Consider the following 27,822-nt stretch of genomic DNA (forward strand, 5'->3'; position numbering starts at 1 on the left):
CCAGGGCAGAGATTTCCCGCTATGGGATCCCAGTGTGGGGTAAATCCCTCAGCTCCCCAGCCCCTGCTGTCACCAACGCTCCTGCTGTCCCCCCCAGCCCGGCCGCAGGTGTCCAGGATCCAGGTGTTACCGCACTGGGAGCCCCGGGATCAGGTGCCGTTTGCCGTCCAGCTCCAGAACTTTTACCCCAGGGGGATTCACCGGATCCAGTGGAGCTGGGATGGGAAAAGCTGGGAAAAGTGTGAACCAACCGACTACAGCCAGAACCCGGATCTCACGTTCAGTGCTACCAGCGTCTGGAGAATCCCCAGCCGGGAACTGAACCGTCTGGGGCTCAGAGTCCGAGTGTCCGTTCAGCAAAGCCCCCAAGAGCCCCCAGTCGAGAGAGAGATCAGAGCCGAGGACACAGGTGAGGGGGCTCCCTGGGGTCGGACGGGAAATGAGCAGGAGTCGCTGCCCCCCGCGGGGTCCCTGAGGGGTGAAGGAGCTTTGGGAGCTAATATTCCTCGTCCCCCTTTCCGGCTGGAGACGCCGATGGGTCGGGGAGTAACAGTGTCACACACGGGGTGATTTTATGGGGTACCAGGTGTGACAGAATAGGGAGTATTAACCTGGTAAGGTTGCATGGGAGTTTTACTAGTTTTACTGTCTTCTGCTAACATGGGGTGTGCCTCAGTTTCCTTGGGGGGTACTGCACCAATACTAGATGGTGCTGGGAAATAAGGGGTCAGATCTCTCCTGTCTGAAGTGAGGGGGGATCAGCTCCCACCAGGCCCCGTCTCCCCCTTACAGGGCCTGTAACTGTCTCTGGATGTTTCATTCCTCAGCCCCAGCCGTGTCAGAAATCTCCAAACCCGAGTCAGTGACGGCGGGGAAGGAAATCACCCTGAGCTGCCGCATGACGGGACATTTCCCCGGGGCGCTGAGTGTGGCCTGGCTCAGAACGCAGAGATCAACCACAAGCGCTCGATTTGAGGAATACAGCAAGAGAGACATCCTGGTTCCTCTAGAAAACTCTGCCGAGTACAGAATCGAGCCCGGAGCTCCCCACACACAGGACGGGAAAAGCTTCCAGCAGGAGACGAGACTCAGCTTCACTCCCTCGGTGCAGAGAGACCAGGGGGCCGAGTTCATCTGCCGGGTGGGACACGTCACCCTAGAGATCCCCCTGGAGAGACACACTGGGGAGCTGCACGTGGCAGGTCAGTTTCCAAGGCCCCTTTTCCAAACTGCTCAGCTCAGCTCCCATTTAGGCACCAGAGTAAGTGGCGAGATTCCCAGGAGACCTCAGCATGTTGGTGCCGAGCACTGGGGAACGTGGCCCTGGGCTCCTCTGACCATCTGGTGCCACATCTGAGCTCGCTGGTGACTGGAGCAGTCTGGCTCGTTTGCGTGTGCAGGGAAGTGGGTTTGCGTAACGCCTACAGGCAGAGGGGTTGTGAGCTCAACTGACCCCCACCGTCAGGGCAGTTGTGGCCCCACACTGACTCCTGACCCTTTCCTGGATAACCCCAGCACCCCTGAGGCTGTGGGTGTCACAGGGGTCGTTCAGGGGAGCTCTCGCTGGGTGAGGGGAAGGCCTGGCAGAGGCTGGTCAGGACACGGAGCCAGGTCAGACCAGATGGTGACGGGGGGCGTGTGTCAGACCTCAGGTGCTGTTGCTATGACGTGCAATTTCCACACATTCTAGAGCCACCACAAGCTCCAGTTCTTCGCGAGATCTCCCGGCCGCAGGTCCTGACCCCCGGGGAGCAGGTCACACTGAGCTGCTACATATCCAGGTTCTACCCCAAGGAGCTGAGCGTGACCTGGTACCGACGGGGAAGGGGAGAGTCGGAGTTCAGGTGCTTAGACAAGCCGGACACCCACGACATTGTCACCCCAGACCCCACAGCCGCGCCAGACAGGAAATCCTACAGCGTGATGTCCCAGCTCTACTTCACCCCCATGCTGCCCGAGGACGACGGGGCAGAGTACCGGTGTTCTGTGGAACATGAAACCCTGCAGGAGCCTGAAGGAAAATCCACAGGGCCGCTGGAGCTGCGAGGTACGAGCAAGCGGGGCCGGGCAGCGCCACGGTGACGCTGGGGTTGTTGTGACTGAGGAGGTCTCTGCTCTCAGGCTCTTGGAGCGTCCAGAGGAAGCGTCACTTTGGGCTGAGCCTCCTCCGGCCGGTTTCCAGCGTGTGGGGCGGTTCCTGGATCGTTTGGGGACTTGCCCGTTGGCTGCTTGCAGGTTCCTCCAGCGCTGGGGAAAGAGGGTGTCAGGTCTGCAGAGAATTGGTGGGCGGGTGCAGCAGCCCCTCTGGTTAAACTGGGTTCAGTTTCCCACTTAAGGCAGGGACTCCCCCTCATGATTTCGCAGGAGGAACAGTGTGTCCTCCCCAGACTCACAGCCCAGGGTCTGAGGGCAAAGCAGGAATTGTCTAGGGAATTTCAGCTAAATCTGGGATCTGGTTCGGGAATGGGAACGGCGCCTCTGAGAAGGGTTTACCTAACGTCTCTGACCTTTGTTGACACCGTTTGCTAATAACAGCCGGGTCTGTCTCCTTCCCATGACTAAACCCCATGGAGAACTAGCGGCAAAGGGACAGGTGATGACATTTAGCTGTAATTAAGCAAAGTGATTAATGGCTGTTTCCAGTCCTTGCTCTAAGGGCACAACTGGCCCTTGCCCGGGAGAGCTGCTGCTCCCCACACCGCGCCGTGGGACTGACGCCACCTCCTGGGGTTGAAGCTACTCAAACCTCAGCAGAGACGGCCCCTTTTCCACAGGCCAGGCCGCCCACAGTAAAGATGGCTGCTGTCCCCTGTTGTTCCAATGGCACTGAATCTACCGGCTGCCCTCAGGAAAGATGGCTGACCACATGAAAATGAGGCTGCCCCTACCAAAGATGGCCACCCTCTCCCATGGCTTCCATACAGCAGTAGCCAGGCTGCCCTCACAGAAGAGGGCCTCACTCCCCCCCCGCCCCGGTGCTCCTTGGCTGGAAAACTGGGCGGGAAATTGTGAGGCGACATCTGTGCCATGAGCCCCAGCTCATGCCTGGGGAGCAGCAGCAGGTGGGGGGGCCTGGGGCAGAGACGCTCCCTCCCAGCTCCGGTGCTGGGGGCTCGTCTGCTCCGAGGGGCTGTGGCAGGCGTAGGGACCAGAGACAGCACTGGATGGGCTCCCCTCACCGGCACAAGGCCGGCACCACTGGGTGGAGTTAGGGGGTAAAGACCGACACACTGGCCCCCTCCCAGCACCATCAGCCTCCCCCACTGTCTGCCTCCAGCATCTCCCGCACCTTCCATATGCCCACACAGCACCACTTCCGACCCACCCCTTCCCCCCTTCGGTGACTGCGTTAGGCACAGAAAAGTCCATACGAACTCTAACATTTGTTTAAAAGACGGGAAGGCTGGTTACACATGATCCCCACCACCACCACCACCCGCCCCCAGCATGGACCATGCAAGCCAGGAAGCGCCAAGTTCTGGGGCAGCTCTGAGCCGTCCCCTGACGCTCCCACAACACATGTCCGGGAACGGTGACAGACTCGCACCTCGCAGCGGGGGTCTTGGGGCCTGGCAGGGTTGTGCCCAGCTGCTGGGAAGCGCCATGCCCAGCCCGGGTCGACAGACACGCACTCAGTCTGCTCCAGCTACTGCCTGACAATAGCCGTGTGGCCACAGCAAGGGGGTGGGAGCCAGGCTAGCGCCGAGTGCGCCCCCAGGGGCCAGGCAGGGCCGTACTCCGGTGACTGGCCTGAGCTCACGCGGCTGTTTTTAGGCCCCAGCACGTCTGTCTGTCCCCGCTGGGACCGACCCCTCCCGGCTGCTGTGTGGACGTGCCTGGCCAGATACGGACACACTGCAAACGGGACGCTCACCTCCCTGCCAATACAGACAAGCTGCAAACGGGATGCTCACCTCCCTGCCAGTACAGACACCCTGCAAACGGGACACTCACCTCCCTGCCGATACAGACACCCTGCAAACGGGACGCTCACCTCCCTGCCAGTACAGACAAGCTGCAAACGGGACACTCACCTCCCTGCCGATACAGACACCCTGCAAACGGGACGCTCACCTCCCTGCCAGTACAGACAAGCTGCAAACGGGACGCTCACCTCCCTGCTGATACACCCCAACGCTGTCCCCGTGAGCTCCTGCCCCCCCCCCCCGTACACACGGCTCTCCGGGTCCCTAGTCTGTGCGCAGCTCAACACAGAGCGCGGTGAGATTGTCAGCACCTTCGGCGGCAGCCCTGCTCCGTCAGGGAGCTTTTCACACCAAGCCAGAGATTTGTTTGTTCTGGTTCATTCTACCCCAGCTCAAAGGGCTGCAGGGACCCTGCCCAGACCTTACATGAGTCACCTCAGGGGCCAAACCTCACAGGAACCCTAACAAAGGTGTAGAATGAAACCCCTGTGCAGCCGTAAATACCGCGTGTGCCAGCATCGCCCAGAGCAGCCTGGGGCAGTCGATAGGGCAGGGAGGTGGCCCTATTACCCCAAGGGGGGAAAGATTCCCCAGCAGTTAAGGAGCAGCTGGTGATCCCCTCGTCACCGTGAACAGCCGAGCTAGAGTCACCTGTCAGCAGGTTCCCCTGGGCTCGGCCGTTACAAGCACATTATGAGCCCTGGGGGATTCCTGGCCCAGGCCTGGTGCTTCCTCGTTCAGTGCGTGGGATTTAATACTAGAGCCGGGACATGGGCGTCTCGTGTGAGCTCAGCCCTGTCTGTCCTGTCGGAGAAAAACTCAGTTCTCGCTTTTTCGTTTGGGTGCAGCAAAATCAAATACTTTATTATTTCTCCAGTAATTACAATGGAGGGAGAGAGTGCCATAGGACACAGGGTCACCCCAGTCCTGGACAGGTCTCTCAACTGGTAAACAATTACAGCAAGCCTTTATACTTTTGTTACAGACAATAACTAGCAATAATACAGACAATAGAGAGCAACAACTACATTTTGTTTATATATAAGCCATTCTGCTATCTTATTTGTCTCACTCCTAAAAGACGCCAGCCTGCATATTTGGTTATCAGTTACAAGGTCGTAATAACTTTGTACACAGTTCTTTCCCTATGTCTCACACTATCCTTGCTTCTAGAAGTCTCACGTCATTAGGGTTACAGCTGGGCTAACTCTTGCTAACTGACTGACATGCATTAAAATCCCCTTCAAATCCTTGTTAATTCTTTCCCTACTTCCACACTCCCCCCTTTTGTACTTCTAGTACAACAAATATTTTCAAATCTCTATTTGCATTAATTTGTGGATTTCAGATTCTACATCAGATGTTTCAACCGTAGGGGTTTTGATTGGATGTAATGACAAAGCATGATTAGCATGAACATGAAAGGTATTGCTATCATTACGTTTTTTTACAACAACAACAACAATAACATAATCCTAAGCTAACTAACAACACTACAAACAATAACATTCCCATAGGAATAATATAATGGGGCTGTTGTACAATTTTGATTACAAAGCACAAGACATCATACATAAGATTAATATGTATATCTTGCAATGTGGTGGCTTTAACATACACACAGCTATCATTAGCTTGAAAAAATGGGTGTCCCGTCAGGGTAGTTCCTTGACCTCCACCCTCTCAGCAAATATTGTCATAAACAGTGACAACTTCCACTGGCTTCAGTTTATAGATACACTGAGCTGTGGTGGTTCTAACGGCCAAAATGTCAATTGACTCTCTATCCTTATCCAAAATGTCAGGAGTTATTCTAGGGGTACTGTCTATAAATCAGTTAGGTATACCAGGTGGTCTAATTTCCCAGATGACTCGGTAAATAATTCAGTCCCACATGCATCCTCCTCATGGACCCGGCAGGATTCGGTATGTGGGAGCCCACACCCCCCTAACTGGTCCAAATGCTTGGAAGGAGCACTGTGAACATCCACATTTCCATCCAGAAAGTTTCCAAGTATGTTTCCATGACCATAGATCAGATGGTTCCTGATGTGTCTGTAAGGGCAGTGGGCCAAGTCTGGTCTAGATCCCACTGCAATGCCTTCCCAGCCTCAGTGATATTCAATACCATCTCTGTCAGTAACTTCTGGGTCATAGAACTAAGGGCGGAAATGACATGTAACTCACCAACTCCAGCCTGTACTTAAGATAGCTGAGCTTCAAAAATAAGGCTAGTGGCCTTTTCTAGTTGGCCCAATTTCGTATCATGTTCCTGGCTTTTAAGAATATCCCAAATGGCTACTACATTATTGGCCCCAGCCCACAGGGATCTGGTCAATTCCCTTTTTGTCCAGAGGAAATAACCCAGGCTTTTTGTTGTGCTAATCTAATGGCAGTCCCTTGTGAGCAATCTGGGTATGTAGAAGTGATCTGAAAACTGGATAAGGGCAATGTCATTTAAAATCCAATTAGGGAGGGCAATACATACTGAAGGATTTCTCCAAAACACAGGGTGCAGCCTGTAGAATAAACCCCAAAATCCAATCAATACCACATTCCCAAACATGGGTCCCACAAATTTTTTTTTCTTCCTGCCAGTGTGTAATTCTTTGCTTCTTCACCAGAGTCAGTTCTCAATGTCCTTTCTGGTCAGGAATTCCTGGACTTTGGCAATGTCAGTGGAGTGAGTGTTTCTTCTTCTTTCCTGAAGCAGTCGTGGTTCAGCATCCTACAGGGAAGATTACCCAGTACATCACCCTGTAATGGTTTTGCTTTTTCTAGAAAAGTTTAAAGGCACAGTAGATCTGTCAGTGGACAAGGGAGAGGTTACGAGCACGTCACCTTGTCCTTTTTCCTGCTGTCCAGAAGCACAGTAGAACTAGAAGAAAGAATAGGCTAATCATTAGTAGGAAAATTCTCCTGATGTGGAGGGGTCTTTTTGCAGTGAGAATCCTGGGTCCAAGCAGTCAGTCTGTGGCACTTCACAACGGTGTTGGTAGTCAACAGGACTTGGAAAGGGCCTTTCCAGCGTGGAGCCAAGGCAGTCTTTCGTTGATGGATCTTTATGGAGACCCAGTCTCCTGGTTCCAACGAGTGGCAAGGTTGCACAGGATCCTTCGGTAATGCTGCCTTCACCTGTGTATAAAAAGACTTAACACATTTCATTAGTGCCTGACAATACTTAAGCATTATGTTATCCATCAAATGAATGTCCATCTGAGCTGGGGTTAGTGGGGGTGCAGCTGGTAGTCGCATTGGGCATCCTGTCAAAATCTCATGAGGGCTGAGTCCAGTCTTTTGATTGGGAATGGCTCTCATACTCATCAGTGCCAAAGGAAGGGCATCTGGCCACTTTAAGTTTGTCTCAGCACAAATCTTGGCCAGTTTATTCTTTAAAATCCGGTTCTGGCGTTCCACTGTCCCAGCAGACTGTGGGTGGTGAGGGCAGTGAGCTGCACATAACTCCTTTACAATCTGTCCAGTAAAATGAGTTCCACGATCACTGTTGATACTCACAGGGATGCCAAAACATGTATAAAAATCTTTAAGCAGAAGTTTCACAACAGTCCTGGCATCTGCTTTCCTGCAAGGAAAAGCTTCAACCCAATTGGTAAATACATCAACTAAAACTAATACTGTTATATCCTTGGGGCAGCCGGAGTAGGAAGCAATCACTTGAGGCCAGAGAGCAGACAGCTAACCAAAACCTCCATTTTATTTACAGACCATAATACTCAAACTCAGTTGCCATAGCAGCAAAAACCATGACAACCAAATACACAACAAATACATATTCATAACCACAACATTTAGACATTTGAATAAAATCAATCTGAATATTTACAAAAGGTCCCCAAGGAGGAGGGTGGGCTGCCCGCTTAGCTTTAACAGCTTTACCAATGTTGTGCTGTTGACAAATCACACAGTGTTGACAGTAGGAATGTGCTGCAGAAGGGAAACTCGGTGCACACCAATCTATGTTAACTGCAGCAACCATCCCCCCTTTGCTCACGTGTGCCATTCCATGGTATATGCGAGCAAGATAGGGCAGTAACATCTCCGGTGACACCAGGTGACCATCCAGCGCACACCAAAGATGATCAGTATGTAAAATGCATCCAGCAGCACTCCAAGAGTGTTTCTCGGTTCTTGATGCAGCCTCCTGGATCTTAGCCAGATCCTCAAGGGAGGCTAGTGAAGGCTGCCCAATTAGGACACAAGTATGTTCAGCCTGAGGTACGGAAAGGGCCGCTGCTTTGGCTGCAGAGTCTGCCAAAGCATTTCCACGGGTAACTTCATCATGAGGGGTCTTGTGAGCGGTACATTTAACAACAGCAATAGCTTCCTACCATCCCCAGCCCTCTGAAATCCGAGGTAACCAGAAGATCCCACGTACAATATGGGGAGTGGGTTAACTTCTCATGTCTTTGCTTCCAAAGACCGTCAGTATGCAAATTTTAACAACAATTTGTAATTAAAAGATTTGGCCAATGTAGTTTCTTTCTCCCACCCAAGAAAATGTATTAGACTTTAGTAGATCACATTTTTCTGATGTATCCAAACACTTTGTATTCTAAGTCGAACAAAACAAGTATCCACATTTCAATCCAACACTTCCGCAAGAGTTTAAATCAGACCATCCCATGAAAATATTAAACACAACAATTCTGGCCACGAGACAAACACCACAAGACAGAACATAGAACACAAAACATAATTTTTACTCTGTCAGTAAACGCATGGTACGTTGAATGCTGTTCAGCTGGCATTAGTTTTCTTTTATTATCTGAAAGACAAAAACAGAGGTCTATCCCTTCTGGGCAGTCAATTACTTAAAATATACAAATACTCTTGTTGATTTTAGGCAAAACAGGGGAATTACCCCATATTTTCTTGTATGTGTTTTATAGGCAGCCCAGGTTACAGCGGCTTCTTCCTTATCAGTTAGATAATTTGCATTAACACAGATGCTTTCTGGCTTGCTTTTTACTTTTAACTTTTGCTTTGAAACACTGAAAGAAAACATCACCACTTATAGTGCCCTTAGAGCCTAATACAATATTAATTACATAGCACTGTATACATTCTTTAACTAATTTAACAAAATTGTTCATAGCCAAATGATTGCAATCTAATAATTTCTTTGCCTGAATTTATTTACAAACATGTCAAAGACACCAAAAACTTTTCTCTTTAGCATTTTTACAAAGTTCAACTGCTGTTCCTTCCAGCAACTACAGAGTCAACTTTTCACTGTCCTGTAAATCACTTGCTTTGTCTTTCAACAGCCACTTACCAATTCAAATCACCATTCCAAATATCCTCCTGAGTATTTGAAATCCCCATGCTTATACTCACTTACTCTTTCCTTCCACTACACGTTCAAAAGTTTCCAACCTGTTCTCCAATCTCTCTGTCTGTTGCCTGCCCGCCTGGGCCCGATCCTGTTTTTCTCGCGGAACCGTCCCTTCCATGGGCACTAGCTTGTTCCACTACCAGTTTCGCTAGGAGGGTGGGCTTCTCAACTAGCCCCCACCCTTCTGGTCTTTTCCCTAAAACATTTCTACTTACAAGACTACCCAAGTCCTCCCTAGTAAGGCTTGCCACCTGGGCAAAAATACATGGCCATTGGGTAAAGGCCATTTACTTAACACATAATCCAAACCCCTTTAGGGGGTCTACCCAGAGACCCACCCATGTCTGCTGACACTTAAACAGAAAAGAAAATTACACAGAAAGCAGAGAGAATTACAGTCTAAGCCAGATTTTTCTACTTCTATTACATTGTCCGCTACAGGGGGCGGGACAGAAGGATCTCAATACAACCTCAGAGCTTCATCACACACATGGCTTCCACCCTGAGGAATTAGGAACGAGAAGTTCAGTTCCGCCCACACACCTAACGCCCAAATGAACAGAGCAGAAAAACAACAGTAACCGGTTAAACAAAACAGAACAAAACCAGATAGTGTTTCCTTATTCTATTAGGGCTCACCATTAATCATGCAATTCTTAACATATAACACCAACAATACCAAACAAAGCAAACATAAAAGAACAAGGGTAAAACAGATAGATGGTGTAAATTCTGCAGGGCTCCCACATTCTCAATCGCTCACCAAACTGTGACAAATTCCTGTTACCAATTTATCCCTCATGTCAGGTGATCAGACTGACACTGCAGGACGGTGGGGGAGGATAGAGAAAACACACCATATAATCAAATTTTAAAGCTTCATTAAAAATAATAAAACAACAATGGAGAGTGTTGGGAATGCTCCCACATCACTCAGGAAAAATATGAATGCTCCAAGCCTTAAGCCACCTTAATACTCACACATGGCCAGACTGGCCACGTCTGTGTATAACGGTCAGAGAAGGGGGAATAGGTGGACGGGAGATTATCCTGTATACAGCGTGTTCAGAATTTCCAACATACTTCTGCTCTTGGGATGGCTGTTCTTTTACACCCTGGAGTCTCCTGCGGTGTCTCTTTCAGAGATTCCCCGTACGGGCCACCATCAGGTTAGCTGCCTGTGGCTTTTCCAGGAATTTCCAAGCCACACCAGCTACAGGGTCGCAGAAGCACACTGCTGGATCTCACTGGAAAGTTAAGCTTTGCAAATGTAATTTCAATTCTGTAACTTGTATTGCCTTTGGTTTGCCTGTGTCTCTATTTTTCCACAACCAGCTGGGGCTGAAAGCAGTTTTTCTTTGCACTTAGCATAGTCTGTGCTGGTTCTTGACCTTGAACGTAGAGCAACTTTCCCTTTATCTCTGGGACAAGCTGAATTTCAAATTAACCCATTCCTAGACAAATTGCTCACACTGTGTCAGAGGCTTTTCTTTGGTGATTAAAAGCTCCTCTGAGATATATGATCATATCTAGATTGAAGGTACCTTCTAATGGGCACTGTTTAGATGGATTTTCACAAGTGTGAAGATTCCAATTCTCTAAATACCTGCAGGTTTTAGGACCATAATGTACGTACATGTACTATGCTGGGGTACCCTTAGGGGATGAGGTGGAATGTTTAGACTGTCCCTTACCCATTTTCCACTTACACACACAGAGAGGGGGCCCTGTCCGCACTAGCGGCTCAGAAACTAAGGATCTCTCCCTACAGGGCACTCACACAGGAGAGACTAACGAGGATGACCACGACTCTCCTACACCTCCCTTCAGCAAAAAGAGTCGGCTAGTCTCTTGGAGATGGCACCGCTTACTCTGATAGCATCCAGTGAGATGATCAGACTGTCAGTAGCCCACACGGAAAGGAAGGGGGGGAGGGAAGATGGGTTCACACACTCCTAGACCCAGGAAGCTTCCTCGCCGGACGATGCCAGGCCGAGTCAGCCCACTGTGGGTCGGATCTCCTAAAGATCCACTAGTTACCAGGCTTGCGTTAGAGTAGTCCTGATCACTAGCCTTCACTTCACAGGGTACTCTGGGCGTCTTCCGGTAACAGCACTCACACTGGTGTACACACACACACACACCAAGGCCTCTTTTTCCTTTTTTTCCTCTTTTTCTTCTTTACCTCTGTTTTTTTTTTTTTTTTTTTTTTACCACGATGCATCTTTACCTGGTCCGGACCAATACCATGAGGCGGTATGACAACCCCTCTTGAGGCGGTAAAAACCCCTCAGCACCGGTGCATTCTAATGCATTACCTTATGCATTTACCTTATGCATTTACCTTATGCATTTACCTTGGCCAACTCAGCAGTTCCCAGTACTGCTATAAACTAACCTTGTTGGGGCCTTTCCCCAATACCACTCTGCATCTGATCCTGCTGCACAGTCAATAAGTTCAGAGGGCGTGAGCCCAACAGAGACAGACGTCCTCACGGAAAGTCCTCCTCCGATACCCCAATAGAGATTTCAAAAGGTCTCATACCTCTCATGTGGTGCCATGGGGTTCGAAGGGGAATGATCCGTAGTAGCCGTCTGTGGGTCCGTGGGCGTTGCCATCCCAGACGAGCCCCCAAATTGTCGGAGAAAAACTCAGTTCTCGCTTTTTCGTTTGGGTGCAGCAAAATCAAATACTTTATTATTTCTCCAGTAATTACAATGGAGGGAGAGAGTGCCATAGGACACAGGGTCGCCCCAGTCCCGGACAGGTCTCTCAACTGGTAAACAATTACAGCAAGCCTTTATACCTTTTACAGACAATAAATAGCAATAATACAGACAATAGAGAGCAACAACTACATTTTGTTTATACATAAGCCATTCTGCTATCTTATTTGTCTCACTCCTAAAAGACGCCAGCCTGCATATTTGGTTATCAGTTACAAGGTCGTAATAACTTTGTACACAGTTCTTTCCCTATGTCTCACACTATCCTTGCTTCTAGAAGTCTCACGTCATTAGGGTTACAGCTGGGCTAACTCTTGCTAACTGACTGACATGCATTAAGATCCCCTTCAAATCCTTGTTAATTCTTTCCCTGCTTCCACAGTCCCCACCCGCCCCCTTTCCCAGCGGTGCCGGAGTCAGTTCTCTGGAGAGACACGTTAAACTCTCCCCTTTACCAGCCAGCGTGGGACATATCTCCACTCTCCACACCCCTCACCATCAGCGCTTGGGGGGCCAGAACCTGACCACACTGGCAGCCTGGTTCTCTGGCCTGGGGAGGGAAGAGCTAACGAACAGCTCAGGAACGGGGGGGCTGGTTCCCCAATACCCAGCCTGGGGCAGTTACAGCCAGGTCTGAGCTCGGTGTGTCCCGGGATTACAGGGGCAGGCAGCGAGCTCCGGGCCCCCCAGAACCCGGCACCCACCTGGGTGAGGCCATGGGGTGGCTTCTCCCCGTCTCCAGCAGGCTCTGTTCTGTGGCTGGCAGGGCCTGGGCAGGGTGGGGAGTTTAGCTAGTGGGGCTGAGCCTGGGGTGTTCACAGGGTCCCCAGGCATGGGCCTCATTCCCGTTCTGTTCCTCCCTCCAGGTGGCCCCCCTCTCGATGGAGACACGTCCGTTTTTTGACTGTCCTGCACTCACGCCACGGCCGGTGCTGGGGAGACAGAGCCAGCTGCAAACTGCTGGGAGAGGAGAGAACAAACTGACCCCTTGTGATGCTGTGTGATCGGCGTGTGACCGTGCACAGCACTGGTGTTGCCACTGTGCTACAACTGCAAGCAGGGCCGGCTCCAGGCACCAGCTTATCGAGCAGGTGCTTGGGGCGGCAACTCCGGAGCGGGGCAGCACTTTCAGGTATTCGTTGGCAATTCGGCGGAGGGTCCCTCACTCCTGCTTGGAGCGAAGGACCTCCCGTTGAATTGCTGCAGATCGCGATCGCGGCTTTTTGGGGGGGGGGGGGGGCTGCTTGGGGCAGCAAAACCCCTGGAGCCAGCCCTGACTGCAAGAGACCTTGTACCAAGCACGTCATGTCCGGCGTCACTGGGAAAGTTATGAATTGCTAAGTGTGGATATCCTGCTTATATGTGTAGCCCCCCGCCCCCGTTCACCGGCCCAGAATGAGGTGGTTCGAGATCGGGGAAGCCTGTTTGTGACCTTTTACACAACTTTAGGGGACTGGGCCTGAGCCTCCTGTGTGTGCTCTGCGTTGTGTGTCAGTGTGTTCACCTCAGACCAGACCCACTCAGACAAACCACCAGGTACAGGCTTTATTCTGTAAAGAACATAGAACAGGCTCACAGTCCAGCAGCCTCCTCTGCCAGCCTGCTCCGTGCTCCCAGCCCAGTCAGTGCAGAGACCCCGGGCGGGGAGGGCAGCGGGTGCCTCCCGGCAGGAACCAGGCCGTTCTCCCAGCATGCTGCAGTTTGTAGTCCTCAACTTGTCGTTCCCAGGGCTGCTGTTGAAGCCCACTGGGCCTTGGGCTACAGATGCCTGTATCAGTTTTGTATGTGAAGTTATCAATATTGACTGTACCCCGTATCAGCATTGTGTTTGTCTACACTGGCAAGCTACTGCGCCGAAACTTTCTCGCCCAGGGGTGTGAAAACTCCCCCCCCCCCCAGTGCAGCAAGTCTGAGCGCTGTAAAGTGCCAGTGTAGACAGGCTCCAGTGCTGGGAACTGCGTTCCCGTGCCCCTCGTGGAGGTGGTTTACAGAGAGCGCGGCCACACTGTCCCGTTAAGGCGCTTTAAGCTGCTGTGTCGACTCAGGCTACGGCTACACGAGAGAGTTCAAAGCGCTGCCCCCTGAGCACTCCCGCGGCAGCACTTTGATGTGCGAGTGCATGAGTGTGGTTGTGCGTGAGACAGCTCTCCCAGCGCTCCTGGTAACCCACTGCTGCGAGGGGAGTCGCTCCGAGTGCCGGGAGTCTGTCTACACTAGTGCTTTAAAACACTCAGAGTTGCTGTGCTCAGGGGAGTGATATTTCTCACCCCTGAGCCAGCAAGTTAGAGCGCTGTCAAATGTGCGTGTAGACAAGGCCTCAGCCCCTGTGTCTGTTCCTGGGGTAAAACCCCCAGGCAGTTTACATCCAGTCTAGACAGCACACCGTGACTGGACTGTTCGAGTTCGATGGCCCGTTAAAGGACATGCCCCTAACCCTAGAGGGAGCTGGTCCCGCCAGGTGAGTGAGCCTTCCTGCGGGTGCATCAGCCAGAATCTGGGCAATGGCTGCCGCTGAGACTCAGCAAGGCAGGTAAGGTCATGTGACGTGCTCATGTGACCCTGGACTCCATCTTGGGCCGGTAATTTTCCACAGACTGTGCCTGTGGGCTGGTAAAATTCCCAGCACCTGGCAGAGGCTAGAAAAGACCCTGAGACATCTGCAATTGGTCTTCGTGTCCTGCTCTGATTCTCCGGACTGTGGATTTACAGCTACAAGGGTCATTTGAACTGGGGACTGAGGCCCATCCAGTCTTTCGGAAGCTGGTTACGAGACTTTACAAGCCAGCCGTCTAGTCCATCCCTGCTACAGGCCTGATCCAAGAACACGCCGCTGTTGTAGGCATATGAGCTATTAACCATGTGTAACGCTCGTCGTCTTCTCTTCTCTATGAATAAACCTTCAGATAGTAGCTACTAACGGGCTGGCAGCAGCGTGGTTATTGGGTAATGTAGCAGCCGTGGTGAGCTGCAGCCGGTTCCCACCGGTTCGCGAGAACTGGTTGTTAAATTTAGAAGCCCCTTTAGAACCGGTTGTTCCTGGAGGGACAACTAGTTCCAAAAGGGCTTTTAAATTTAACTAAAACTCTAGCAGCTCCCTACCCTTCCCCAGCCCCAGCTCACCTCACTCCGCCTCCTCTTCAGAAGTTCCTGGCTTCTCCTCCCCCTCCCAGGCTTCCCACGAATCAGCTGTTCGCGCGGGAAGCCTGGGAGGGCTGAGAAGAAAGCAGCGCTTCCACCAGGTGAGCTTGAGCTGGGGCGGGGAGTGGGGGCGCCAGCGGGAGGGGAGGGCTCCAGGTGCTGCGCCGCCCGGCGAGGTCGTGGCCGGACCCGGGGGCTGGGCGGCGCGGCTCCTGCTTCCTGGGTCCAGCTGTGACCTCGCCGGGCAGCGCGGAGTGGCTCCTGCCCGGCCCCCAGGTCCAGCCGGGCAGCGGGGCTCCTGCCTGCCCAGCCCCCGGGCAGGGCGGCCCAGGGGGGCGCGAGAGGGGCAATTTGCCCCAGGCCCCAAGCCCCACGGGGGCCCCCACCAGAGTTTTTTGGGGCCCCTGGAGCGGGGTCCCTCACTCGCTCCGGGGGGGGGGGCGGAAAACTCTTGCGGGGCCGGGCGCAGGAGCTTCTTCTGCTCCCGTCTTCGCCGGCGGGGGGTCCTTCCGCTCCAGGGCGGAAGGACCCCCCGCCGGCAAATTACCGCCGAAGACGGAGCAGGACCCGCCACCGACGTGCAGCCCGGTCTTCGGCGGTAATTCGCCGGCGGGGGGCCCTTCCGTTCCAGGACCTGCCGCCGAAGTGCCCTGAAGACCTGCGGCGGGAGCCTCCCCGCTGCCGAATTACCGCCGAAGACCGGGCTGCACTTCGGCGGCGGTCCCGCTTTGGCGGTAATTCGGCGGCGGGGGGCTCCCGCCGCGGGTCTTCGGGGCACTTCGGCGGCGGGTCCTGGAACGGAGGGGCCCCCCCGCCGCCGAAGACCCCGGGCCCCCGGAATCCTCTGGGCGGCCCTGCCCCCGGGTCCGGGTCCAGCCGGGGGGGGGGGTGCGGCTCCTGCCTGCCCAGCCCCCGGGTCCGGGTCCAGCGGGGGGATGGGGGGGGCGCGGCTCCTGCCCGCCCGGGTATCTAGAACTGGCCAACCGGGCGCAGGGGAATGCCACAAGTGGGCAGCTGGGGCCCAGACGCCGGGGGACCTGGTTAAACTGCTGGTGCTGGAGCAGCTGTATGAGCGGTGCCCATCCGACCTGAGGCTGTGGTTAAGGGACCAAAAGCCAGAGAACCCGCGACATGCAGGGCAGCTGGCCGATGAGTTTGTGAAGAGCCGGACGAGGGGTGGCAGGAGGAGCCCCAAAGGAACAGGCCCGTCGCGATGCAGAAAGAGAGTCATCCTGGGACCTCCCAAAGGGGGAATATGGGGAATCCCCACCCAAGGGGAACGGCCAGCGCCAGGGACAACCGCCCAGCTCGAGGGGACCCACGGGACTTGGGCTGCTATCACTGTGGCCAAAGAGGCCACATACAGACCCACTGCCCCAGGCTCAGGTACAGACCAAGCAGACTGGACCCATAGAGGGTTAACACTGGCTCACTGCCCCCCAGAATGGACCCCGCCTGGGCGGACTCGCTGGGGGAAGTGCACGGAGGGGCAGAGGAGGCTGAATGCTCCAAGCAGAGACCCAGGAGGTGAAGCCGTGGGAGCTTCTTGCCCTGCAGACAGGCTGCTCCCACATATTCTACCCCCGAGGGGAACCCGGACGGGACCTTTAACCTCACCCTGACCTACACCTTCGCCCCGATGGACTGGGACAGAGGCAGCATCTTAACCTGCCACGTCAGCCACGCGGCTCTGGCCCAGCCCCTGCGGGAGGAGTTCCCCCTGATAATCCCATGTAAGAGTCTGGCTGGGGGCTGGTTCTCTTGGGGCCCCCTCACCCCGATCAGTCACTGCTCAGGGAAGACTCTTCCCGCGTCACACCCCAGTCTCCAGCTCCCACCAGAGGGGAGATTCCTGGGTCCATGGGACGGGAGAGAGAGCTAGAGAGGGGGCCGAACGCACAAGAGCAGAGAAAATTGGAGGGGAGGAGGGGAGATGCTGGAGCCCTCTGGGCCAGTGCAGTGGGGCCAGAGCCCTCAGGGCTGTAGGGGGCCAGTATCTGGGGGCTGGAGCCCTCAGCACTACAGAGGGCCAGTGGCAGTAGGATCTTTAGTGGGGTCAAGGGGAATTTTATCTCCCCGCCCGCAGGAAGTGGCTGGCGCTGCTGACAGGGGCTGCGCGTTGAGGTGAGGCAGCTTTATCAGCTCCCCCTGCCGGCTCCGCTCTGCTCCTGCCCGAGGCTTGCAGGGTGGGGGGACAGCACGGCCCCCACCCCAAAATTACTGCCATGTTAAACAGTGCACAGGCCGTGTCCCCCACCCCACCTCCCCTTCCCGTTCCGCTGCTCCTGGCTCTGGTGCTGGTAACGCCGCCTGACGCTTTCTCTCTCATGGCGCAGGGTGGACAGGTGACATAGTCGCACTTGTCTCAGGGATCCTTCTCCTCGTCACTTTCCTGTTGCTGTGTGCATGCCGGGTCTGTAGCGGGAAGAGCTACCAGACAGGTAAAAACCGTCAGTCCCATTGTCACGCGGGGCAGGGGAGTGGGGGCTACGTGTCCTCAGAGTTAGCTCAGAGTCTGGGTGGGGTTGAGGTGACAGTGACATAGCCTGGGTCACCCCCAGGGCCTGTGGGGGGCTGGAGTGCCCTGTAAGGTGGGAAACTGAGGCACACATCCACCCAATTTAGGCGTAATCAATTTTTCACCTTTATAGATTTTCAGACAGAATCGTTATTTATAGTTTCTGACCATGTGCATCTGGTGGCTAAACTAGCTCAGACGGACAGGCAGGGGCCCAAGTGCCAAGTGCCGGGGCAGCGGGAAGCTCTCCACTTCCTGAGGGTCGTCTCAGTCTCTGGAGGGTGTTCTCCAGATTGTGCCCGTGTTCACTTGTCTTTTTGTTCCTTTCCAGTTGTGACGTTCCCCTCTGGTGCTATCCGGACCAGTGATCTATGAGGCCACTCCAATGCTTGGCTCTGGGAGCCAGCCCGACCGTGCTCCGCTGGGAGAACCCCCCACTCCTGGGCTGGTCACACACAGCCTCTGGCGTGTGAGCTGCTCCTTTGATTGTGCAACCGAATGACACTAGCCAGTATCTCCGCTCCCAGACACAACCCTGGGAACCTCCACCTTGCAGTGTCCAGCTGTGCCCGCTGGGTGCTGCAAGCTGTGACAAAGTCCTGAGCCTGTATTGGTGGGTCCTGCACTTCTGGGCGGATTCAGTGGCCTCAGAAACTCGATAAGGCCCCAATGTGACCTCCCTTTCTCAGTGTAACAGCAAGAGTCACAGCCTATGGAGCTACTCCCAGCCCCGGGCAGTACGGGAGATGGGAAGGGGGATACCCCACAGTCTCCACTGCTCCGTAGAAATCAGTGGGTGCAGTTCGGCCTCCTGCCTGGACCGAGTCCTGCTTCCTCTCTCAAAGGGATCTCTGTAGCGTATGGGGGGGGGGTGTTGGTGACACATGCAGAGACATCACGATGACACCGAATGACACGGCCCGAGCCACACCGGCAAGGGAACAGGCCAGGGATGGCGCAGCCAGCCCCACACCAGCAAAGGGGGGCGCAACCAGCGACGTGTCGGCGAAGGAGCGGGCGGGAGATGACGCAGCCGACGAGGACACAACCAGCGACGCGTCGGCAAAGGAGCGGGTGGGAGACAACGCAGCTGACGAGGACACAACCAGCGACGCGTCGGCAAAGGAGCGGGCGGGAGACAATGCAGCCGACGAGGACACAGCCAGCGACGCGTCGGCAAAGGAGCGGGCGGGAGACAATGCAGCCGACGAGGACACAACCAGCGACGTGTCAGCCAAGGGCCAGGCGGGAGACGACGCAGCTGACGAGGACACAACCAGCGAACTGGCAGAGGGTGGCCCAGGCGGTGCCAGGCCAGCAATCGGTGTGGTAGGAGACAGAGTCACCAGCACCACCCCAGTGACTAAAGTGGCACCAGATGCCGTGGTCAGTGCCCCACCAGCTGGGGGCCCAGCGCCCGATGCTGAGGCCAGTGCCACACGCGGGGGAGATGATGCAGACAGGGCCAAGCGGGTGGAAGAACCTGGGGCAGATGGGACAGCAGGTGCCTCTCCAGGCAGCTCCGAGCAGACAGCGTAGCCAGGGCTGTGCCAGCTGCCCACCAGGGGAGGTCGTGTGGCCATTGCCGCCCTGCTGGGGGAGCCGGGGGCGGCCGATGGCGTGTGTCATAAATATAGAGGGAAGGGTAACAACCTCTCTGTATGCAGTGGCATCAAATCCCTCCTTGGCAGCTGAACTGAATCGCCTCACCCGTAAGGGGTTAAACAGTCAATAACCTGGTTGGCACCTGACCAGAAGGACCAATGAGGAAAGAAGATACTTTCAAATCTGGGGGGGGGGGAGGTTTTGTTTGTTGTTCCCTCTCTGGACGGAGGGAGAAGCCAGGCAGGTACAACATCTCCTGAAAACATCCCTGGACTCTTCCATCTAAAACCACAGAAACTGTAAGTAGGGCAAGGAAATGCGTTAGGTTATCTTTAGTTTTGGCTTGTGAATTTTCCTATGCTACAGAGGTAGATTTATTTCCTGTTTTTGTAACTGTGAAGCTGAGTCCAGAGGGGAGTCCTCTGTGTTTTAAATCTTTTTCTTTACCCTGTAAAGTTGCCTTCCAGCCTGATTTTGCAGGTGTGATTCTTTTACTTTTTCTTTATAAATAAAGTTCTTCTTTTAAGAACCTGATTGATTTCAGTGTCCTGAAGACAAAGGGGCTGGTCTGTGCTCACGTTGCTAAGGCGATTGGTTGGTGGTTTATTCTCAAGCCTCCCCAGGAAAGGGGGTGAAGGGGCTTTGGGGAATATTTTCTGGTCTAGAGAACAGGGGGGCATTATTCCCTCTGGGCAGTGGAGGCCCCAGGGGCCAGAGCGAGGGGACTCCCTGGGGGGCCCACGGCAGAGACAGACGTGCTGAGGCTCAGAGTGGTGCAGCTCCAGGAGGTGGAGAGGCCTGACCCCGAGAGAGGGTGGACCCCCGAGAAGGGCTGTCGCAGTGAAAGGGGCCCCCTCACGGACCGCACGGGGCCACGAGTGGGCACCATCTGAGAGTCCGTGACACAGGACAAAGGAGGTTGCCAGTCATGAGAGAACCCCAGTTTATGACCTGAGATATCAGCTGGAACTAACAAGGTCTGTTCCAGGGGAAAGGATTGGGCCCAGACTAGGAAGGAGTCTAGTCTGTGAGAGAAGCTTATTGGAACATCTCTGAGGGTGAGTGTACCTTGAAGCCCGCCCACTGCTAACGGATACCCCCGCCCCCCAGCCTAAGGGGAGGATCTACAGGACCTCAGGAACCCACTCATTTTGGGGGACAACTAATACAAGAACAGGGACAGGAGTGCGGTCAGAGGGTCAGAAGAAGGGAGCCTGACGGGGACACCGAGCAGAGAACCCCGGACAGCGCCCACTGCTCCTCGAAGGCATCAAGGGAGCCGGCGGACGCCGCCCAGAGGAACTCCGCCCGGAGACGTGAACGGACAGAGGATCGGAAACAAGCCCCACAGTCGCAGGAGTCTCCATTGGCCAACCGCCTCTCCCTGGTCGCATAGATGGCCAGTTTGGCCAGGGCGAGGAGGAGGTTGACCAGGAGGTCCCGTGACTTTGTGGGGCCATGGCTAGGGAGTGCACGGAGAAGGAGGTGAGGGGAAAAGTGCAGCCAGAAACATAACAGGATATTGGTGAGGAGCCGGTATAGGGGCTGCAGCCTGGCGCACTCTAAGTAAACGTGCGCCAGGGTCTCCCTCACGCCGCAGAAGGGGCAGGTGTCTGGGACAGGGGTAAACCGCGCCAGGTACACGCCCGTGCTCATGCCCCATGGAGGAGCTGCCAGCTGATATCCCCGGTGGCCTCGGGACCAGGGTGGAGTAGAGGCTGGCCCACCGGGGCTCCTCACCCTCCAGAGGTGGCAGGAGGTCCCGCCACTTGGTGTCGGGGCGGGACACGCTGAGGGTGAGTGTAGCGGGGCGGTAACCCCGCCCCTGCCCTGAAGGGCTTGAAACAGCCCTGGGCGAGGGCCGTGGCAGGGCAAAGCAGCGAGCCCGGGCTGGTTGGGGAACCAGCCACACCTGGGCCACGCCCCGGTCGGGCCGCAGCTGGCCCTTATGAGAGGGCAGGGGGCCAGGAGCAGTCAGTCTCGCTCTGTCTCTCGCGGGAGAAGGGCCTGGCGGTGGGGACGCTGAACAGGGCACCTGAGGGGAGCAGGGCTGGGGAACAGGGCAAGGGGGCTGGGGAGCCCCTGCCCAGAAAAGCCCCAGGCTGCGGCCTTGTCAAAGGCCAGAGAGGTGCTAGGGGGCAGCCCAGGGTAGGCAGAGGCAGCCGGTCCAAGCCCCCTTGCCGGTGATGAGTGGCGTGTACGCTGCAGTCTGCCCCAGGGAGCGGGCGCTAGGGGGGACTGGCAGTAGCCTGACACTGAGGCGAGGGGGGGATGGGGGGGCTCCCCGGGGAGGGGAGACCCAGAGACTGGGAGGGGGGGTGCTGCGAGGGGGCAGCACCCAAGGGAAAGGGGCACCGGGGTCCGGGATGGACACGGGGACCAGCGGCAGGCGAGAGACCGGCCGGCAGAGGGCTCTCCGGAGGCTGGCGAGCCAATTCCCAGGACGGCCAGCAGGAGGCGCCGCAGCGGTGAATCCTCGCCTCGTTACGGTGAGATTTACCTGGAATCAGTTTCTTAGGCTTAGACGTGAGTGTTTTGTTTTGTTTTGCTGTGTGACGTACTTTGCTGTGGCTGTTATTAGTTGGAACCACTTCAGTCCTACTTTTTATAACGATTTACTAGCGGGGGGAGGGGGAAGCGAACAGCTGTGCCTGGCTCTCTGTCAGTGTTACAGAGGGTGGACAATTCACGTTATACAGAGTAAAAGGGATTGATGTGGGGTTTGGATCCCATTGGGAGCTGGGTGTCTGGGTGCTGGAGGCAGGTGACCTGCTGGGCAGTTTTTGGTTAAAGCCTGCAGCTTTGGGGGCGTGGATCAGGCCTGGGTCGGGTTGCAGCAGGCTGGCGTGTCTGGCTCCACAAGGCAGGTTCTGGAGTCCCAGGCTGGCAGGGAAAACGGGCTCAGAGGTAATCTCAGCACGTCAGGTGACAGTCCCAAGGGGTCTCTGTGACCCAACCTGTGACGGGGAGACCCCATGGAGACTCCCACGTTCTCCCTGGCCTGCTCTGTCCACACCCCCGTCTGTCAAGCCCCCTCCCAGCCAGGTAAGGGGCAGCAGCTCCCCCACCCCAGTGGGCACAGGGGGCTGTCGGTCTCTGGGGGCTCCCACAGGCGGCACTGCCCAGGGCAGGGTGCAAAGGGGGGGTGCAGCCCCTGCCCAGTGCCCCCTGCATGGTGGAGAGGGAGAGGAGCATTCGGGGAACTCCCCCAGTCCCCAGGGAGCAGAGGGGGTGTCCCCTGAGGCCCAGTGCGTCATTCTGGCCCCGTCTCCGTGGGGCGTACGGCATTTCCTCCCTCCTGCGCTGTGGGGCAAAGCACACGCTGGCTGCCCGGGCACCACCGCCGAGGTCTGTGTTGGCTACAGGGTGACGGGACGTCCCAGTTTGGCCAGGACGGCCCTTTTGCAAGCCCTGTCCCCGTCGTCCTGACTTCTGGCAGAAGGAGGCACTCGTCCCGTTTGCTCTGGCCAATCTGCTCAGCTGGGACAAATGCCCAGTTTTGTCAAAAACGTGGGGTGTGGAGGAACATGCCGGGGGGCGGGGGGCGACACCAGCTGCATGGGGGGATGGGAGGCGGCTCCGGCTAGCCCCACGCGGTGCCCTGTTTTCCCTTTGGGTCACCCTAGCTACAGCCCATCATGCTGGGCAACTGCTCGGCCGTGCTCTGGCCTGCACCCGGCGTACCCGCCTCTGCTCACCCCGACGCCACTGCCTGGCACCTCCTTCCCTAGCAGGTGGGGAGCCCGGTGCTGCCGGGGGGCTCTGGGACAGGCAGACCCAACGTGGGCTTCAGCGCAGCCCGAAACCTGCCCACCCTGGCAGGGGCCACCCCGAGACGGGGCCAGTGGGGAATTGAGGGTGAAGCCCAGGGCAAATGAGTGTGGGGAGAAGAATCGGACCCGTCCCTGCACCCCCCACAGGGGCTGGAGCCATTGGGGATAAGGACACGCGGATGCCGATTGGCAGCAGGACACAGGGCGCGTGACAAGCGTTTTATTCCTTATCCGCGCGCTGCAGCTGGCACCACGCTGGGAGCTGATCCCCCGCCGTGCAACCCCCCCCAACATGCTGAACAACAGCCCCCCATGGGTGCCCCCCCACCCCCGCTGTCCCCGCCGAGCTCGCTACCCGGGGTCTCCTAGCGGCGCAGCCAGCAGAGCCAGCAAATAGACCCCCCTATGGGCACCCAGCCGTCAGCCCCTGTATCCAGCCGGCCACCCCCATCTGACACCCGGCCCCTGGTGGCCCCAGCAGTTCGACACGTCCCAGAGCCCCATAGAGGAGACGGGGCCTGTGTCCCCATTTCCGTGCAGGATCCCGAGCCCCCTAATTTGCTATCACACCCTGCAGAAGCGAAGCCGTTGCTGTGACGTGGGTGTCCCCGTCCGTCCCTGGGGATCCCAGTCCCGTTGCTGTGACGTGGGTGTCCCCGGGGATCCCGGCCCCGTTGCTGTGACGTGGGTGTCCCCGTCCCTCCCTGGGGATCTCAGCCCCATTGCTGCGGGAGCTGTGTCGGGGGCACTGCAAGCCCAGCGGGTGCTGGGCGGACGACCGAGGGCTCACGCCTGTGCCGTCTGGTTGGCGCTCTCAGCCTGTGCCCGGGCTGGGCTCTCCTCGGCCTCCGGGCTGCCCAGACACGCCTTCACCTCGGCAGCCAGCCGGGCCAGGTGCCGCTGCAGCTCACTGGCCGAGCGCACGCAGCCCCCGATCACCTCCTCCAGCTGCCGCAGCCGTGGGGCGCCCCCGCCCAGGGGGCAGGCGTCGGGGGGCACCGTCGGGTCTGCAACAACAGCACAGCACCGCGTCAGGGTCGCTGCGGGATCCCAGCCCCACGGCAGCCTGCCCCACTCCAGCCATGGCCTCACCCCACAGGGCAGTGATGGGGGAGCGGGCTGGGGCACTGGCAAGGCAGGTGGGTGCAGGCAGTATGAGGCGTGGGGCAGGTTGGTGCCCCCCAGCAGGGGGCGCTGTGGGGCAGGAGAACTGGCCGTGCGGCGGGTCACTGCCCCCCAGCAGGGGGCGCTGCAGGGGCAGGAGAACTGGCCGTGCAGGTGGGTCGCTGCCCCCAAGCAGCGGGGCGCTGTGGGGGCAGAACTGGCCATGCAGATGGGTCGCTGCCCCCCAGCTGGGGGTGCTGGGGGGTAGGAGAACTGGCCGTGTGGTGGGTCGGTGCCCCCCAGCAGGGGGCGCTGCGGGGGCAGGAGGACAGGCCATGCGGCGGGTCGGTGCCCCTAAGCAGGGGGTGCTATGGGGGCAGAACTGGCCGTGCAGGTGGGTCGCTGCCCCCCAGCAGGGGGCGCTGCGGGGGAAGGAGGATGGGCCGTGTGGTGGGTTGCTGCCCCCCAGCAGGGGGCGCTGCGGGAGCAGGAAAACTGGCCGTGCGGCGGGTCGGTGCCCCCCAGCAGGGGGCACTTCGGGGGCAGGAGAACTGGCTGTGCAGGTGGGTCGCTGCCCCCCAGCTGGGGGCGCTGCAGGGGCAGGAGGACAGGCCGTGCGGTGGGTCGTGCCCCCCAGCAGGGGGCGCTGCAGGGGCAGGAGAACTGGCCGTGTGGGCGGGTGGGTGCCCCCCAGCAGGGGGCGCTGTGGGGCAGGAGAACTGGCCATGTGGCAGGTCGCTGCCCCCCAGCAGGGGGCGCTGCGGGGGCAGGAGAACTGGCTGTGCAGGTGGGTCGTGCCCCCCAGCAGGGGGCACTGCGGGGGCAGGAGAACCGGCCGTGCGGGCGGGTGGGTGCCCCCCAGCAGGGGGCGCTGTGGGGGCAGGAGAACTGGCCGTGCGGCGGGTCGCTGCCCCCCAGCAGGGGGCGCTGTGGGAGCAGGAGAACTGGCCATGCGGGCGGGTGGGTGCCCCCCAGCAGGGGGCGCTGTGGGGCAGGAGAACTGGCCATGCGGCGGGTCGCTGCCCCCCAGCAAGGGGCGCTGCGGGGGCAGGAGAACTGGCTGTGCAGGTGGGTCGCTGCCCCCCAGCTGGGGGCGCTGCGGGGGCAGGAGGACAGGCCGTGCGGTGGGTCGTGCCCCCCAGCAGGGGGCGCTGCAGGGGCAGGAGGACAGGCCGTGTGGCGGGTCGCTGCCCCCAGCAGGGGGCGCTGTGGGGGCAGGAGAACTGGCTGTGCGGGTGGGTCGCTGCCCCCCAGCAGGGGGCGCTATGGGGGCAGAACTGGCCGTGTGGCGGGTCACTGCCCCCCAGCAGGGGGCGCTGCAGGGGCAGGAGGACAGGCCGTGTGGCGGGTCGCTGCCCCCAGCAGGGGGCGCTGCAGGGGCACGAGAACTGGCCATGCGGGCAGGTGGGTGCCCCCCAGCAGGGGGCGCTGTGGGGGCAGGAGAACTGGCCGTGCGGCGGGTCGCTGCCCCCCAGCAGGGGGCGCCGCGGGGGCAGGAGAACTGGCCGTGCAGGTGGGTCGCTGCCCCCCAGCAGGGGGCGCCGCGGGGGCAGGAGAACTGGCCGTGTGGGCGGGTGGGTGCCCCCCAGCAGGGGGCGCTGTGGGGCAGGAGAACTGGCCGTGTGGGTGGGTCGGTGCCCCCCAGCAGGGGGCGCTGTGGGGCAGGAGAACTGGCCGTGTGGGTGGGTCGGTGCCCCCCAGCAGGGGGCGCCATGGGGGCAGAACTGGCCGTGTGGCGGGTCACTGCCCCCCAGCAGGGGGCGCTGTGGGGCAGGAGAACTGGCCGTGCAGGTGGGTCGCTGCCCCCCAGCAGGGGGCGCTGCGGGGGCAGGAGAACTGGCCGTGCAGGTGGGTCGCTGCCCCCCAGCAGGGGGCGCTATGGGGGCAGGAGAACTGGCCGTGCGGGCGGGTCGGTGCCCCTAAGCAGGGGGCGCTATGGGGGCAGGAGAACTGGCCGTGTGGCGGGTCGCTGCCCCCCAGCAGGGGGCGCTGCAGGGGCAGGAGAACTGGCCGTGCAGGTGGGTCGCTGCCCCCCAGCAGGGGGCGCTATGGGGGCAGGAGAACTGGCCATGCAGATGGGTCGCTGCCCCCCAGCAGGGGGCGCTGGTGCTGCTCTGCCCCCCCCCCACCGTGCTCACCTGCCACGCGCAGGGTGAGGCTGCCCTGGGCCTGGTCGGGCGGGTAGAGGATGTAGCAGGTCCACTCCCCGCTGTCGCTGGCGGTGACGCGCTGCAGCACCAGCGAGACGTTCCCGTTCCTCACCTCGTCCTGGGCCAGGCTGAGCCCCGCCCGCGCCGCCCGCACCGCCCCGGCGAACTCCAGCACCGTGCGCCCCTCGTGCCGCCAGCGCACCTGCAGCTGCTCCAGCTCCAGCTCCAGGGGCGGGTAGTCGGCCCCGACGAGGCACTCCAGCACCACGCGCTGCCCGGGGCGCGCCCGCACCGGCGAGGGGCCCACCGACACCTGCAGCCAGGCCGCTGCGGGGAGAGGGGCAGGGTCACCCCCGCCGGGGCTGGTCTGCCATGGGCCCGCCTGCTGCCCCGCCAGCCGGGTGCCCCGTTCACTCCCAGCATCCTCTGGGGGGTAGGGCCCGGTTCACTCCCAGCATCCTCTGGGGCGGGGGGGTGCCCCATTCACTCCCAGCATCCTCTGGGGCGGGGGCGTGCCCCATTCTCCCCCAGCATCCTCTGGGGCAGGGGGTGGGCCGTTCTCCCCCAGCATCCTCTGGGGCAGGGGGTGGGCGCCCCGTTCATGTCCAGCATCCTCTGGGGCAGGGGTGTGTGCCCCATTCTCCCCCAGCATCCTCTGGGGGGTAGGGCCTGGTTCACTCCCAGCATCCTCTGGGGCGGGGGGGCCTCTCCTGGGGTGGGGTTGCCCCTGCTCCCTGCAGGACAGTTTCCACCACCCCCAAAGCTTTGGCTGGGCCTTGAATCTCCCCGGGCCGGGCCGTTCTCCAGCCCCCTGGCCCTGCCCCCCAGCTCTGTCGGGGTCCCCACACCCTGCCCTGGGGTGATGGGGGGAACTGCCTGGCCCTCCCCCTGTGGGGAAGCAGGGGCAGCTCTCATCCCCCCCCCCCCCCCCGAGCTGGCTCCCGGCCCCCCTCGCCCTCCTGCCAGTCTTGGGCAGATCCAGGGGGAACCCCGGGACAGCAAGGGGCCAGTCTTGGGGAGACCCAGGGGCAGTGAGAGGCTGGTCTTGGGGAGGTTACAGGGGCAACCCGGGGAAATGAGGGACCAGTCTCGGGGAGACCCCAGGGGCAGCGAGGGGCCCGTCTCGGGGAGACCCCGGAGCAGCGAGGGGCCAGTCTCGGGGAGGTCACAGGGGAACCCCCAGGGGCAGCGAGGGGCCCGTCTCGGGGAGACCCCGGGGGCCTGCGGCGGGCCAGGCCCCGTACTCACCAGCTGCCGCGCAGCACAGGGCCAGCACGGCCCCGCACAGACACATCTCCGGGGGTGCGCGCAGGGGGGCAGGAGGCACCGTCTCTGCACCGGCAGTGCCAGGGCCGCGCTGATAAGGGGCCAGCCGTGTGGCAGGGCCCCGATAAGCCCCGAACGTGGCCAGGAGCCCCCTGATTGGCTGGGACGTCCCGTCCCATCCCCCCCAGGCACTTCGGCGCCGTCTGCCCGGGTTGTTTTTATCCTGGGGCAGCCGGTGACCTCGTGGGGCCGGGACCCA

At 58.5% G+C, this 27,822-nt stretch overlaps 1 protein-coding gene and 1 gene segment (V, D, J or C); one reads left to right on the forward strand and one right to left on the reverse strand.

Annotated features, from left to right (window-relative positions):
- Positions 1 to 21: 21 nt before the first annotated feature.
- Positions 22 to 13,002, forward strand: LOC123369180. The segment is given in 4 exon segments: positions 22 to 409; positions 828 to 1,202; positions 1,691 to 2,047; positions 12,876 to 13,002. Coding segments are annotated over 4 exon segments (1,158 nt in total).
- A 10,393-nt stretch (positions 13,003 to 23,395) lies between these two features.
- LOC123368533 lies at positions 23,396 to 27,636 on the reverse strand. 2 transcript variants are annotated; one of them, XR_006578812.1, is made up of 4 exons: positions 27,546 to 27,636; positions 26,286 to 26,624; positions 23,748 to 24,050; positions 23,396 to 23,661 (listed from the first exon to the last, which is right to left on the reverse strand). XR_006578812.1 is itself a non-coding variant. In XM_045013394.1 (3 exons), the coding sequence occupies exons 1-3, from the start codon at positions 27,589 to 27,591 to the stop codon at positions 23,830 to 23,832; spliced, it is 606 nt and encodes a 201-aa protein (XP_044869329.1). In that variant the 5' UTR covers positions 27,592 to 27,636; the 3' UTR covers positions 23,396 to 23,829. The 2 variants fall into 2 exon arrangements, 1 of the variants encoding a protein (XP_044869329.1); XM_045013394.1 differs by having other exon boundaries at positions 23,396 to 24,050.
- Between the last annotated feature and the right edge of the window lie 186 nt (positions 27,637 to 27,822).

The sequence above is a fragment of the Mauremys mutica genome, chromosome 4 (genome assembly GCF_020497125.1).
Source record: "Mauremys mutica isolate MM-2020 ecotype Southern chromosome 4, ASM2049712v1, whole genome shotgun sequence".
NCBI lineage: Eukaryota > Metazoa > Chordata > Testudines > Geoemydidae > Mauremys > Mauremys mutica.

What these genes read in the sequence shown, in the direction of transcription:
- LOC123368533 (XM_045013394.1), bottom strand. Translation starts at nt 27,591, where the DNA reads ATGTGTCTGTGCGGGGCCGTGCTGGCCCTGTGCTGCGCGGCAGCTG. An exon ending in CCTGTGCTGCGCGGCAGCTG is followed by an intron (nt 26,625 to 27,545) that starts GTGAGTACGGGG and finishes CTCTCCCCGCAG; the next exon opens with CGGCCTGGCTGCAGGTGTCG. An exon ending in CCTCACCCTGCGCGTGGCAG is followed by an intron (nt 24,051 to 26,285) that starts GTGAGCACGGTG and finishes CTGTTGTTGCAG; the next exon opens with ACCCGACGGTGCCCCCCGAC.